This window comes from Eucyclogobius newberryi, unplaced genomic scaffold (genome assembly GCF_026437365.1).
Source record: "Eucyclogobius newberryi isolate DKJ021-1_F unplaced genomic scaffold, fEucNew1.0.hap1 SCAF_21, whole genome shotgun sequence".
Taxonomy (NCBI): domain Eukaryota; kingdom Metazoa; phylum Chordata; class Actinopteri; order Gobiiformes; family Gobiidae; genus Eucyclogobius; species Eucyclogobius newberryi.
The window spans coordinates 18697722-18713803 of record NW_027315846.1 but is presented as its reverse complement, the minus strand read 5'-3'; the positions used below and the strand labels follow the sequence as shown (position 1 = coordinate 18713803).

Below are 16082 nucleotides of genomic sequence, written 5' to 3'. Positions count from 1 at the left end.
GGGTTTGACGACAAAATGTAGAGAATGTATTTCTACCTCTCTCCATTTGTTTTCCAACCCAGCAGTCTGTCTGTCCTCATTACACATTTATTCAAGGGAATTATTTATGAGTAAATCTGTTCAGCGCAATGGCTCGTCTTATTTTGCTTTGCTGAAATCCCATGACGCCTTCCTGCTGGGTCTGTAGCTTTCTGTCAGGGTGTTTTTCCAACCAAACGACCCCAAAAATATTGGAACTTCTCTTTCGCTACAGAGATTATAATAATAGAAATCCACCGTTTCAACTCCCCAAAGTTACTAGACAGATTTTGGCGTATTTTGATGTTTTTGTTTACCACAAAGTGTCTTTCATGTTGTCCGAATGTAAGACGGAGGTGATGGAGGTTAATGATGAAACAGTGAGCGTCGGTCCCTGATGAGTGCCCGCTCCAGATGTCTGTGGCTCTGTATTTGAGGAAGATGGGTTCACAAGTTTACCGCCAGTCCTCTGGGCACATCCCGCAGCCAATCATATCACAGAGATGCAGCGGCAGTGTCTGGCTCAAACAGAATCTGGTGAGCCGTTTTCAAGCGATTTCTCTACTGTTCTCACTGTGGAGCACGTAGAGGAGGAGCGGCGGTAACACAGTGAAAAGATGATCTGTTTCTCAGGTTTGATCTCACGTCGGGTTGTGGAAAATGTGCCAATTTTTAACTGCTCTGATCATTTTTTTGTCTTTGTTTTCTTTCGAACATTCCAGCGTTTAATCAAGTGCATGTGTAGTTAGAACCGGCAATCATCATTCATTTTCGGCTTATCATATCATTGACGTACAGAATGTCTTTTTTCCCATTGATTATTAGTTTGGTAATGCCTTACATTTGTTTTGCCCTTGAGAAGCTTGGCAAGCCTCAAGTCCTGCACAGTCATTATTTATTCACTTTACACTTGGGAGTGGAAAGCTTCTTCTGTAGCCATAGCCGCCCTGGGAAAGACTTTCTCTGACCTTGGTGAGTGAACGCTGCGACCTCTGAGCGATGCTGCTCCTTATAGTGCGCTTAATCTTCCAACCGACTCCAGCTTCGCTCCGCTTGAAACATATGGGCGATCTGCGAAACTTTGCTGGACCAAGAACCTTATTCCTAAACACCAATAGTCTTCTCACAAGGGTCAAATGCAGAAAACACATTTCACTGCAAAAACCATGAAGTTTTAACCATGACCATTGCTGTTGTCAGGCACAGAAGGCTGATTATACTGCAGCCATCTCTGTTTTTCCAGAACTGTTCATCAGAGAGCGAGCCTGGACTCCAATTACTTTGTCTTTTGAGGAGAGAGAAAACAGTCAAGGATTTTGTTTATTGCCGTCTAAAGTTGGCTCACGCTTGTAGCTCATGCAATTGTTTTATGTGAGCTGGAAGCTGGCCAATGCTGGGCTAAATCAACACTGTCAGTCAGCCAAAGAGAAGGGTCGAAGGAGAAGAACGTGCATGGAGGGATAGAGGTAACGTACGTGATAGTTATAAAGAAAAAGTGGAGAAAATGAGGAGTTTGGACGTGGGGGATGGGAGGCACAAACGTCCAAAGAAGGACTGGCTGGCTCTGTTGTGAAATTTGATCCAGGCAAAGCAGCTCCGACTCCACACTCAGCGCTGTGTTTTGAGGCTGTTAGTGTTGGGAGGAGGGCCATTTGCGTGTCCCCGAGCCCCACCCCAAAGCCTTGCTTGTTTTTCTGCTTTGGCTTTACTCGTGCTCTGCTGTTATCAAGGTGAGATGTGCTAACAAGCCAAGGCTGCCTGACTGCTGCCTGGCATCGTGCCAATTTGCTGCGCTCCACTTGAAATGCACCCATTGAACTGGTCCAGTTTTACAACCAGGAGGATTCAAGCTGTCCTTTTTCCAGAAGACATGTGGAAAAGTGGGCAAGCGCTTCTCTCATTATGGAACACCTCAGGCTGTGTCAGTGTGCACCGCTCCTCATGTGTCACCATGAAACCCTGCTGACTACAAGTTTTTCCTTTTCTTGCCAATTAGTTCCCAACAATGACCCCACTTGTTTGTTCATGGTTGATATTGAGTGACAACCCATATCATAATTAGAGCAAGCTTGTGTCTTTTTCAGATGGTCAATGGATTTTTACACGCAGCGACAAGGCGGATGCACGCTGGGCTCATGCTTCCAGGGTGCATCTTTTTAATTTGTATGCGGAGATGTTGAAAAAGTTGAGGGGAACAAAAGCCAGCAGGAGAAGTAAGAAGACAAGTTCAGCAGGTTCATGTGCTGCGCCGTGAGGGTTTGAATCCCTCCCCTTGACCACAGGATACTGCAGGGCTTGTGAGTCAGATGTCTGTTATGTGTGTGCGTGTATGTGCGTGTGTGCGTGTGTGTGTGCGTGTGTGTGTGTGCGTGTGTATGTGTGTGTGCGTCTGTGTGTGCGTCACAGCTGTGCAGCTCCAGTGAATAGAGCTCGACAAAGCCCGGCGCTCGGCTGGGCTGCTCCTGGTAAACAAAGCAAACTCGCAGTGTTGTGTGCATGGAGATTGCCCAACCAGCAGTTAATAGAGAACGTAAAGAAGGCAGGCGGTGCAGCACGAGACACCGAACATGGAGCATAAACCAAACAAGATGGCTGTCAGAAAGTTGTTTATTTGACATTAAGCATTAGCAGATTGATTCTTGGCCCCAGCTGTGACAGGAGCTTGGTAGGGGTCAGCTTGGGTCAGACTCAAGGGTCTGTTGCCAGAAGAGTTCAGCTGTCTCGAGTCGTGGCGATAGCAGAGAAGTAGTAAAGGAAGGGGGCAGGGTGATGCCCAGCTGAAGCTCTATGACTTGGCCCCGCTCCTCCTTCCCCTCCCGTGTGCACACAGCAACACGCAGCGCTGTTAGCTTAGCTGCCTGTTTGTATGATAGCGGAGCACCAGATGTGTGCACGAACAAGGGAATTCATATTTAGCATCGGCAAAGACGTAGGGCCGTGACATTAGGTTTTCTTTCAAGAGTCCAACATTGTGGGGACATGGCCAGAAGTCTTGTCAAGGCTCAAACAGTTCAGTGACACTTCAGGTCCCATGTACTTCAGGACATACAGTTAAACTCTCCTTTGAGTTTGTGTGTAAAGTATAAAACGTGATGTGGCGCTGCTGCTTCTTCACATTGGGAGGAGCCAACTGCCAGCTGATCCATTTACAATATCCCCAGGGATCCAGGGAAAATGTTTGGGCATGTCTAACCACACGATTGGTGTAGCGGAATCCCACAACAATAAAAGTGAAATATAAAGTTAAAAAAAAACTTAAAACTTAAAAATGAGAATGCTGGAAGTTTCATGACATTGTACAAATCAAGGTGCCAATGATTTGTATGATAAATAATAGTTTGCCAAAATAAATGTTACTGCACAAGAGAGACGTTTCTACACTAATGATTACCTGACAACTGCAGCAACAAATATTCACTTCACTTTCCCCCACTGCATCCTCCTCCCCCATGATCCTGTTGCTCTGAGTGTTTTGGTGCTGTCACACAGAATGGAGTGCAGGGGAGTGAGAAGGGGAGGGAGCAGATGTTATCCTTATTGTTTGACTTGGTGATAAACCTTTCAGCTCAGACATGCGATTTGTAGCACAGAACACAACCATCAACAAAGCAAAGCCGTCTTTTGAGTCACGATGACAAATTTGAAGCAGATACACGAACACAATGTTTGACAAAGCGTTGGAGAATTCAGTTGTTCAAATCATAGAGGATTAAAAGTGTGCACACTATGGCTGACTATTGTTAAAGAGCAGTTTATTTATTGCAGAGGCACACCATGGGTAAAGCTATGGCAATATTGACAGAAGGATGAATGGGAGGAGGTAGGAATGATAAACCTTTATAATATATATCAAGATAATCCCAAAAGAATGGAAATGTTAAAAAATACATTGTGTAAGTGTATAAATTATTACTTTATTGTTTGTTTTTGTACCTTTGTCAGATATGAAAAGGCTAGACTTTCTACAGTACCTACAGTAACCTACATGCTAAGGCAAAACAGAATCATTTTAATGGAACAAAATGGCATTTAGGCCTAGGTCAGTCACAAGCTGAATGCAACAAATGTGATGAAATAATCTTACAGAACTTTGAACCTATTTCATTATATAACTTTATACAGCAGTTGTAACCGAAAAATGTATGCATATCAGAGCATTTTTGTTCAAGTTTGGCTCCATGTTACCAGTGTGAGCTAACCAAGTAGGCTACAGTGTTTTGATTGGCTTGGCAGACATAAACAAGAGCTGTACTTGTGTGTGACCCGTGGGGCTGACCTCAGAGATAGACACTCCTAATGGGTGTCTCTTTGAGCGGGCGGCCGGGGCAGGGAACACTGCAGCCATTGTTCTGTGCAGGGAAAGCCACTGCTCTCCCTGTTACACTGGAGTGGATTGTGGGTGGCTAAAGGAGAAAAGGGACATCCTCAAGGTAAAAATAAGGTTTAATATCAGCATCGTAGCCATAGCCCCGTAGCAGGCTTCATGCAGTTTGGCACAAAAGCCTTACTCTTACACATTACCTATCAAATAAGACAAATGACAAATTCAAGAGGCTGTGATAAGGATGGTGAGTGTCACAATGGTTTAAGGGGTACCCGAGTGGGGCCCATATGCCGTGGACTAAACCTGGTCCTCCCTTAGTCGAAAGGGTGTGGTGGTTTGAAAGGGTTAATTACTTTCAGTCAATTGTGTTATAATATAGGCTATTAGAGAGGTTGGATGGGAGAGCAAACCAGTCTGTCCTTCCAAATTCTCTATCGCCTTCAAAGATAATTACAGGTATATCCCGGTTTGAGTTGTGATTGCAGTGATCCATCCCATTTTTCATTTAAGCTTTATTTAGCAGTGTTTCTGATCACGTTTTAAGAAAGCGATAATATAAATAAAACAGCTACATAACTTTACATATCGTTTTCCCAAGTATAGCTGCTGTTCCACTACAACAGCCATATGATCCTTATGTGTTTTGACAGTTGTATAAATAGCAGTGTTAATTAGCCGTCATAAGCCAGGAGACTTGGACTTGAACATTTAAGAAGTAGGATTATGAGCAGTGCGCTGAACAGTTGTGCCCCGTCAGCCGAGCGTGCCTGGGGAAGGGCCGTCTCCTCGACCACATCCTCTGTCATTGTGTACATGTGTCAGCGAGGGGGCCAGTGACGGGTGCTGCTTTCACCGTCAGCAGACAAACAGGTGAGTCAGGTGTGGGCCAGGCCTGAAACTGTACCCAGCAGCCAGCACAATGGAGCTGCCACGTGTCTGCCCCGAGGGAGGAGGAACAGACAGGTATGACACAGTGCTGTTCTGGCTCAGGTGTGCGGGACAGGGACACATTTTGAGTTTGTATGCATTTGAAACTCACTCCCATGCCTCCAGGGAGTTCATGTTGCTGTGGGTTTTGCTGGAAGTGAAAGTCCAGCTCGACTGTGATTTTAGAGTTCTTATAAAGTGTGGAGCTGATAGGTGAGTTTGTGGAGTGAAGACAGTGTTAACAGAGGTTCAGGTGCATTGTGTGAGCTGAACGCCTCAGAGGCCTGGCAGCCTCTCTCAAACACAAGCAGCACTCAGGAGTGGGAGGCGAGCACAAAATACATGAACTGTACTCTGGCTGTGTGTCTGAGAGCAGACACGGTTTCTCATTGGTCCAGTGAACAGAAGGAAGTGGTGCCAGCATGCTCATGTAAAGTCCATAAAAGAAACTGACCTGGTTCATGGATTTTGTCAGCTAGTGTACTGGTTATTTTACTGTGTGCATAAAAACATCAGGAAACATGACACCTTCAATAAAGTTTTATTGAAAAAGTACCAATAAACAACAAGAAATCCTGAAAAAGATTTGTAGAGCAAAGCTCCATATGTACAGCATATTGCACTACATTACAAATTGTCTTCCATTGAATATTAACAACCAAAAATATCTATAAACACAAATATGAGTGCACAGTAGAGTCTCGAAAACACACAGTCAATGTTTACATAAATGCTACATGTTCGCTGGGTCTCATTTTTCTTGGTATACAGAGAGTGTGTGATAATCAAGACTGTAGTACTGAGCAGTTAAAGGCATATTCCTGTGTTCACTGTTTAAAGGAGTTCATTGTGACCACAACAGTAAAGGGTTAAACCCACATAGAGATGTGCAGGGAATGTGTGCTGGATTCATCTCATTGCTCGATTAATGCCCCTGGTCACATGGACTTTGTACAAGTTTGGACTGTCTACAAAAACAGACCATTTATGAAAATACATGTTAAAACATTAACAAAGACCATGAAGAAGAAATGTTCTTGTTTAAATGTAAAACCTCCCTCAAAAATGTATATAAAGTGGACTACAAGATTCAAGACACTGACGGTTTCCATAACAACATATCCGGCTCAGGGACGGCTGCTCACAGGGCAGTACGGGAACGTCACAACAGAATACACAGGGCACTATGTGGTGTGTTCCCTTTAAATCAATCAAACAGGCCCAGCCTCCCCGGTCAATGCACAATATATACTGCAATGTGGCCACAGAGCCTAAAGAAAACAACCCAGAGTATATACTATACATTAACACACAACGCATATGGACCCATGGGATCTACACAAACTGTACTTTCCAGTGCATGTTGATTACAACACAAGGTTCAAACTCAAATAACACCATAGGATTCAACATTTAACGTCTCTGAAGGCAACCTTTCTTGGTTTAACTATCATCATCATCATGTCACCAGTACAACTATTGTGTCTTTAAAAAGGCAAGACTGCATGAAACTGCATCAAAATTACTGCTTTCCTAAACCACAAACTGAATGTTTGCATTGGTCGGGTCAAAAAGTATAAGACTCCTGCATAAACAGTCACCCTGAAGCCCAAAAGTCTCATCTGTGGTAGTTCTATGGGTTTTCAAGTATCACACGAACTTCTGAGCTGACTCCTACTACTGTCTTTTAATAACTGCCCATTAACCAGTGTCCATGGCACTCTATTGCTCTCGTTCAAAGCCGTGAAGCTCAGTCAGAGGTAGAACAATTTGGCGTCACAAAAGGAAAAAAAGTGTTATTATTACTGTTTCTTGGTGTTGTGGGTAAACTGTTTGCAGGATATGAGTAAGACAGAGAGGAGTGGGCTGACAACGCTAGCCTCCACACAACCGGCTAAGACCAGCAGAGACACAAGGATTGCACACACGTGTATACAGTAGAGAGAAACAGGCTGATATACAAAATAAATAAAACTAAAAATAAGTTAGATAAGCGAAAGAAGTAATCCACCATAAAGAATGGCCAAAGAAGAGGAGGAGGCTGTGGTGAGGGGAGGGGCTTCCTGGACTGGCTCAGCGTTCAGGATCTGCAGGAAACTATAACCACAACCGTATCGTTCAGTGCACCTCACCCCTTTCTCCCCCACACACTCTGGAGCCCCCAGCCCACCACAGCCCCCCCCCGTCTCAGAATAAACTGGAATGACCACTGCTCTTCCTCCTCGCTCAGAGAGAAATGTGAGTTTGAAACGCACCAACTTCAACTAAAGTCTAAGAGGAATGATGCTATGTTAGACCTAACTTTGTAAAATGGCGATCAAAGACAATTTGTTCAGTCGATTCATGACCGCCTCAGTAATGATGAAGTGTGAAAGGATTTGATTTGTTTTTCACATCAATTTGCATTATATAATTTGATTGAAGGGTCTGTACCTGCTTTTTTTCCCCATGCAAGCAAGTAAAATATGCTCTAGTACAGATACTATACTGTAAAAGAAAGTCTTAGGGTCAAAATGAGACCACTGTGTGCTGTTTGCATCTAATTATAAAGTGTTTTTTATCAGCCGTAACTCAGGAAGTATGACTGGTTAGCGCTGTTAGCATGCTAGTTGTTGATAGCAATAGCCTGACAGCAAAACGCCACTCTTGCCTCTGAAAGTTGTGAAAAGCTTCTATAAACTAAATAATTAGGATGCTCGGAATGCATTAACAGAGAGAAGGATATGTTTGGACCGCTGCAAACAGTTTAAAATGAACTAGTTCTGTTTTTAACGTTTTTAAGACAGTCAAAATTTGGTACAGTGCCGTTAAGGCATACATTTCTCTGCTTGCACGCAAACAGTGAATGATTCTCAAGGATTCTCAGTAGCTGCAAAATCTGTCCCTGAGAGATCTAAGAGGAAACAAATCCTTATTACGCAGTGATAACCATGACACTACATTGAAGCACATGAAGAGCCCTGATATGTTCTGCTCCATGGGCCCACGAGTTGGCTGAATGAGCAATGATAAAACATACAGTATCTTCAACAGTGTCCTTAACATTAGGATAATAGTCAATTGTGATTGTGATACCCAAATCAGATCTGAGCATCGTAGACAAAACAACTCCCAAATTATAGTAAAAAAAGAAGCCGGGTAACAGCAGCCTGAGGGAAGTTCACATGCTGCTATTCGTTTGCTGTTCAGAACATTTCCAGAAGTCATAGCCAGAAATAGTGAGGCTCTGAAGTTTAAAAATGGATATAAGACTTGAACTGCTACCTTCAGGGAGACAAAGGTTTGCTGGGTAACAATCTCTTTTGAAGGATGCGTAGTAGTATAGTGCAAAAACAGTGGATCCAGTGCTCCACTCAAAGGGCATGAAAGTCTGAGAACAATCGTAAAAACATAGGAGAAAATACAGCGGTATATGATATAATCCAAGACGCTAACGTTCCAGCTTAGTGATGGGCGGACCAGTACCAAAATATCAATACATCAATTCTGACTGAGGTATTGATAAGCGAGTGTTGTTTCTGTGAACATATATTTCATTTTTAGATCAGTTAAGCTACTTCTCTAAACACCAAGTTCTTTACAGTAGAGGAGTTTCAATACATATTACCAGTAATAGAAAAAGTCATTGGTCAGTAATACTCGCCATAGTAGTACTTAGTAAAATCACTGATAGCGCCCATCACTAGCATGCTGCAAAATTAGCCTGATGCAATTTTTGTGAAAAGATTCTTTGTGCTTTGGATTGGTTTCAGTCAGAAAAATAATAATTGTGTACCCAATCGATTTGCATAAAAGGCTGTTTGCTGATAAGGATTTGTAACACTGACAATATTAGCCACTTGACTGTACAGCTGCACTTACCAGGCTTGTTTAACCAGAAGTGATGCTAACGCTAACGCTGACTCCACCCCGATACTTCTCCAGCTTGTTGACTTAAAGCATGTGACCAAGTGGAAGGCCAATGTCCATGTATTTATATGGCATGTTGAATTTGTTTTAAAGGCATCATACACGTCTCTATGCTCCCAGTGTTTTAAAAAAAAAAATGTTTACATACCAAAACAATGTTAAAATAAAGGAATCTTGTCAAATTAACAACACACAAATTAACAGATGAATGGTTTGAGGTGCAAAATGCTTTGTTCGGAAGTCTTTGGAAAATTAGAAAATCAACTCAACTGGTCGCCCAGATAACTTCACTAAAGAAAACCTTCTTCTTGATTTTTGCTCAATACTCTTTCTGGCAGAAGACATTTGAATGATAAGGCATTCCCAGGGTCTGCAGAGGATACATGTTGAAGTGCAAAAAGATCATTCAGTACTATACAAAACTTCTACAACACGTATATCAAAATATTGACATTGTCCTGTGGAGAAATCTCAGAACATTGTGGCATCGCCTTGGAAAGACAAAAAAAGACCCAAAAAAAAGTATAAAAATTGGTTGTCTCCGTCCCGCGGTGACCTTCTCTTTTTCTTTCCTCTCCAAAACAGACCCGTGTTGGATTAGACAGTGCCATTAGGAGTCCAGTTCCTCATGTGGGACAGAAGGAAAGGGGCCGTCTCACCTCTGCCACGCTGCGGCTCGTCCTCCTCGGTTGAACAGAAGACTGAGCAGCGCTGCAGCCAAACGCCACCACACCGGGCCCTGGTTCCTTTGGTTTTGGTGATACTGCAACACAAGAAAGACTCACGTTTGTAAAAATCCATTTGTTCATAAAGCATTGTTTCTGTGTGACATATATATTAACAATAGCATTGATTCCCTTTGAAAATAAGAAATAAATAAAAGGAAATGTAGGATATGTTTGTAGGTCTCAACTTCAGGGTTTTATATATATATATATATATATATATATATATATATATATATATATATATATATATATATATATATATATATATATATATATATATATATATATATATATATATATATATATATATATATATATATATATATATATATATATATATATATATATATATAATGACCACAATTGCATCCATTCAAATTGCTATTTTGTTTAATTGCAATTAATCTAGGAGCTGCAAAACGCCCCGAGTGACCAGAAGTCAGCAAAAATATCCTGGAGACGGGAAGCCAAAACTAGACAGCGGAACATGGCTCGTGTTTTGTCAACAGTCTGTCCTGTCATATAATGTGGGCTTTCCTTCAGACAGCCCCGGCTATAAACACATTCATCACTAAGTCACACTTGTCCTGATTTTTCTGGGTGCGAGCAGAAGCTGCTCAGGAGGCTGTCAGGTTTGCAGCCAGTTGGGTTGTGTGTGATTAGAGGGACACTACTATCAGTGCGCTGGAGAAGTGAAGATAAGATAATTGCTCCAAATGGGATTAGGGAGCTCTTCACCAAAGTCATGGACTGTGTGCCACATATCAGTGGTACAGTAGTCACTCACACTCCAGCCTGTCCGAGAGCACGGCGTCTATTTTCAAACTAGATCATAAACATACGTATGGGGTCAGGTAAGGTCATGACCCCTTCTTGAACTCACAACAGATGAGTGAAGTTCCCTGATGATAGATACAGCACGTGTCTGTTAAGGTGTCCTGACATGGACCTAATAACTGTGATAAGCCTTAGTCTGCCTTAGCAACCTGTGTTGATGTTTGCAGGCTGTGGCCTAAGCTCAGATGATTTTATTTCCACTGTCCCATTTCTTCCAGAACTGGGAGGGTAAAGTAGACTAGAGATGGTCTGATAAAAACATTGTATGAAGCATGTGTCTACCATAAGGGACATGTATGAGTGTTATTAATCTGCATAAACAAAAGCTTTGTGAAATTGACCTCATGCCCTCAGAGAGCATCATCAGCACAAACAAAGACAGAGTTTTATTAAGAAACGAGTGAACCACTTTCACAACAAGTCACAAGTCACTCCCACAGCTGTCAGAAAAAGTCTATTTTTAGCTCCTGATAAAGTGACAAAGCCTGCACAGATGCTCCTGTCGTCACGGTGACACTGGCCTGGTTTGCTTTATCACTGTCCGTGCGTCTGTCCGTCTGTTAGGCTGCTCAGAAGCACGGCCTTATCTGCCAGCACAAACAGAGCAGCTAACCTAACTAACCTCTGCAGCAGACACTGGATTAGTCACATCAGGGAGGAGACACAGGCCAAATACAAACACAGGCTTATCTGATGTAAGAAGCACACAAATTAACTGCACTTACGTGCAGTGCTAAGGCTGGGCACCATCCTCTACAGTGTAACTTGATTAAAAGCTATGCTCCTAATACTCAGCTGTTTCAAAGAGTAGGACAGGTTTAGGTTCTGAAAGGACAGAGAGCCCTGCCCCCAGGCCAACAGGACAGAGATAAAGCTCCACACACAGTGATATTCAAGCCAGCTTTCAACACCTCCTATCGAAAGCTCCAGGACTCGTCTGTTAAAAAAACACTGATGAAACCCAACTCTGGAGCGGGCCCTCTGCAGCAGTCTTCCTGCCATTGTGACTGTCATTACTGGCCTTACTCAAATGGCCGGGCCTTCCTCTGGGAGAACTTAGTCCCCTCAAGCTCTCTCTGACGAGGAGCAATTTATCTGTCAGCATCTACCAACTCTGCTCCGCTACTTAATCCCTGCTTTAGCCAGGGGCCACGGGCCTCATGAAGAACACTCAAAGGCATAGCACTCCCAAATCTATCAAGAAAAGAGCTGAGCAAAGCACTCTGAGGGCTCAGGGACAAGTTCTTGTGCTAAATATGTGCTATCATCCTGTGACAGAAAAGATGCTAACACAGGCTCACAAAATATTGTACCAAAGACAGAGCTGGGACAGCAGGAAGACAAACAGCTGTATTCAAGCCTGTTTAACATACAATAGTTGCACAGAATGAATCTGGGCTGAAAATAGTTATTCAAGATACTTTCACAGCCCATGTCTATCTCCTAAAGTCACCTTGGTATGGCAGGGCTCGAGCAGCCAGGGGGTCACACTGTCCTGTGTGAAGTTTACTCAAGGACCTACCCACAAACCACTTCCTCCTTCCGCGCCAGCCCACGTTTGTGGGACGTCAGCAGAACCCAGACGTACAAGAAGACACCAAGAACGAGAGTCTGACATTGTCTGGTTGTCTCATGTCTATCGTTGGTGTCACAACACATGAGTCATGATGCACAGTACAGCCTGCGTAAATAAGTCTGATAAGTGCTGTGATCAGACAAGTTAATTTGTATGTGCAGCGCCAATTCACAAACCGACTTCATTATGTACTATTTAGTTGAATTTCCCTCATTGATACTGTAGAGTGTATAAAGGCCTGTTGTTTGTCTCAGCCTGATGAGAGACTCCCTGGAACCACAGCTGTTCCCTCAGGGCTCACGCACTCAGCTTCGGGTTACAACACGTACACCTTCTCCCGCCACTTCTGCTTTCTCCTGCACCCAACACTGAGGCTTCCAAAGTAGATGTTTGTGCAACAGCTTTCATCAAGAAAAACAAAACGCAGACAGAGAAAGGAACAGCGCTAGTGTTTTGTTCAAGGCAAAGCATCCTCCCAGAGTCCTGCCCGGGGAAACAAGAGAGAAATAAACAGGAAGAGCAGGCTGGGGGAGGGCTCCGAGCTGGCAAAAGCTGGGGGATGGGGCGCCCTGGTTCACTTTGTCAGAGGCCAAGGGGGCTGATGCAGGGATAAAGTTCTACACATGCTCAGCCTCACCAAAACAAACAGGCAAGTAACACACTGTACACAAATAAAGTCTATTCTGTGGGTATCAATGTTTGTGGTAGTAATTTACAATATTAATTAGTAATGTACATTAACTCACTTAAAATACTCACAGTATTTTTTTAACTTTGGTTTACTTTACATTCTTTAGAAAACAGATGAACAATGAAAGAAAAAATATTGGTATTTTTTATTATGTTTGGGCTAAACCTTTCAATAACAAGCTTTAAGTTTGTTCAAATGTACATTTGGTGCCAATGCACTCACCCGTTGTAAGTGATCCCGGTGGAACTGGTCTCCTATGAGCTGCAGTTTGTGGCCGATGCAGGCCTCCATGCTGCGCGCTGCCAGAGGCTGCCTGGGGAGGGGCTCCCTCCCGTTCATCTCTCCCTCTTGTAGTGATCCACTTGCTTCCTGATCTTCACTAAGTTCAAAATGTGCCGGGAAGTGCAATCGAAAACCTGCGTTGCCTGTCGGGTGACAGATGAAAACAAAAATCATGCAGCTATGAATGACTTCTTCTGGCCTAATAATTCAGTTTTGTTCAATTTGACCGGCTTGTAAACATGCTCCTTTGTCTGTAGTTTGGTCCCTGCTCTGAGAGAGTCGTACGTTTGTAAATTGACAGAGTGGGAAAGTGCCATCTTTTATCCAGTTTCTGTTCTGTTTCAGGTGAGCACTGCTGTCACCTCCCGTGACTCACAGTGCCAGGCTGGCGCCCTTTGAATGGCAAAGCAGCTGGGTACACTCTGTGTGGATCATAAAAACTGGACTATCAGGCGCCGAGGGGTGATCATACGGACAACAGAGATACACTTTTCTCACACTATCTCAGGTTAGAGAAGCGTGCTTCTGTTTTATAACTACTAGTCACGCAGCCAGTTCCCTTTACCTCTTCTGAACAAACATGTGAGTGAAGAGCTTACCGTAAAAGAGTGGTCTGGGCTCCTCTGCCACTCCACAGGGAAGCATGCCTTTGTTGGGGGCCAGGGCAGGGCCAGGGGTCTGCGTGGCCCGGTCTTCACACTTTATCTGTCTGAAGGTGGTGTGCCAGCAGTGCAGGTCTGGCTCAAACACATCCTCCTCCTCATCCTCCATGCGGGTTCGCTGTACGCTGAGTGACCCTGCAGTAAAAGGCGAAAAGAGGCATTTGTCAAAATGTTCTCCACAAAAGTCAATGAGATGAGCTCACAAACATTTATTATGAATTAATTAGCTTGTTTCCAATTATAGACAACCTGTCTGCATCATAGTGAGTACCTTGAATCAATAGTCTCATTGGTCATGTTGGGGGGAACAGATGGTGGGCCCTCATCATCTGTGACTGTAGTTAAATGTGTGCAACTCAGTGATGAACCGCACTGTCTGTGGTCAGGCTCGCTGGAGAAGGTTTGGCTCGCTGGGTTAAATCAGAGATGGACTCTGTGTTTTCCAAGCAGCAGTTTGGCCCTGAGCCCAACAGCTTATCTAATGGTTACATAAAATGTGAACTAATACACTCTCATTTTGCATTGGAGCGATAAAATACACCCGCCGACTTTCTCTAAAGTCAACAAAAATAAACTGCTGTAAACCTGAATAATAAAAATATGGACAAAATGTAAGTTGCTACAATGCCCCACCGACGAAGCCACAAATTGCCACTGAATTGTATTATAGGGTTATACTACTCCCACCACAGAAAGTGTGAGCTTGAGCCAAAGGGTAATGACAGTGTGTGAGGAGTGACTCTCCCTGGTCTGTCAGGCTGCCAGCTCGGACAAAGAGTTTGCATTTGTTCATCCAACATAAGCAGAGGCCATGAACATGTCCAGACCTCACACTTCAGCCTGTGCCCTCACTATAAACCATATGTGTAAAAGCACTTCACAAAGTACATGGAAGACTTGGACATGTGCCCTGTGTGCACTAGTGAGTGTGCTGCACTAGTGAGTCTGTGCACTAGTGAGTCTGTGCACTAGTGAGTCTGCGTGCTGCTGTGTTTGTCAGACAGTGGCTCCCCCTGCTGCAGACCAAAAGAACCCAAACCAAAGAGGAGGGGTGAGACGCGGCTCTGTTTTGAAACACTGTTTACTCGGCCACAAGAAAAGGCTTATCACCAAACAATTACATAAAGCAACATGTGAGTTACAGCCGCGCAACAAAGGAAGCAAGAGAAGACTAAATGACTCTGAGGCGGCCTGTTCCATACATTCAATTCTAACCGGTCTAAAGACGTTTCAACCTTTTATAAGGTTAAGACAAAGGACCGGACAAGTGCGGTTGCTTAATGTAACACAAACGGTCTAAATCGTGGTCCAAAAGAGCGAGACCGATGAGCGCGACTCCGTGTTTGTAAAAGTGTGTAACGGGTGCGTAAGTTACGTAGCAAGTGCAACGACCGGTCCGTGTCGTGTTCAGATGCCGGCAGCAAACTACTCCCGTCGACAATTCAGAGCATAAACCAAGGATTTTTGTTAAGATATGATTTAATTACACATGTATATGAAACTACACGTATGTTGGTAATACATGACATAAATAAAGTGGAAGATTTTATGTCCAAACACAGACAATATCTTAGTGTACTATTCCACTTACCAAAACTACAAGTTTTCTTGTAACCGCTTTAGTCAGAAAAATAAGATGGAGTTCATATCCGTGAGCATCAAAAAGTTTAGTCCGAATCACCTCCACGACAACTTCATTCTGAGGAGAAAGACAAGCGGCCGATTTCATTTCGCCGACGTCAGCTCCGCCGTGACTCCGCCGCCGGGGCGGGGCTTAACTTTAGTAAATGAAGCCCACTTAAAGCAAAGACATTTTCTATCGGCCAACTCTGTTTTGTGTCAGCGAGCAGGAGCTTTAACCCCTTAAGACTCATTTACATACGGCCGCGGGAACCAATGAACGGCTTTGTTTTGATCCCGCCTTCTCGACACAGTTTTAACGCACGTGGACGGGAAATTCCCCGTAGCACGAGACCGCTTTACTACAGCAAAGTAAAGACCGGGACAGACTCATGTGCGGAGACGTGTCTTTAGAGCCGTGTGCTTCCGAGAGTGTGCTTCCGAGAGTGTGCTTTAGAGACGTGTGCTTCCGAGAGTGTGCTTCCGAGAGTGTGCTTTAGAGACGTGT

The 16082-nt window shown here is 43.7% G+C and overlaps 1 protein-coding gene across 2 annotated transcripts; it reads right to left on the bottom strand.

The window, feature by feature from the left end:
- Nucleotides 1-5794: 5794 nt before the first annotated feature.
- Nucleotides 5795-15768, bottom strand: LOC140370203 (bcl-2-modifying factor-like). 2 transcript variants are annotated; one of them, XM_072457244.1, is made up of 4 exons: nt 15546-15767; nt 13892-14089; nt 13233-13435; nt 5795-9941 (listed from the first exon to the last, which is right to left on the bottom strand). In XM_072457244.1, the coding sequence occupies exons 2-4, from the start codon at nt 14061-14063 to the stop codon at nt 9834-9836; spliced, it is 483 nt and encodes a 160-aa protein (XP_072313345.1). In that variant the 5' UTR covers nt 14064-14089; nt 15546-15767; the 3' UTR covers nt 5795-9833. The 2 variants fall into 2 exon arrangements, with proteins under 2 accessions (XP_072313345.1, XP_072313346.1); XM_072457245.1 differs by lacking the exon at nt 5795-9941 and adding an exon at nt 12479-12802 and having other exon boundaries at nt 13229-13435; nt 15546-15768.
- Between the last annotated feature and the right edge of the window lie 314 nt (nt 15769-16082).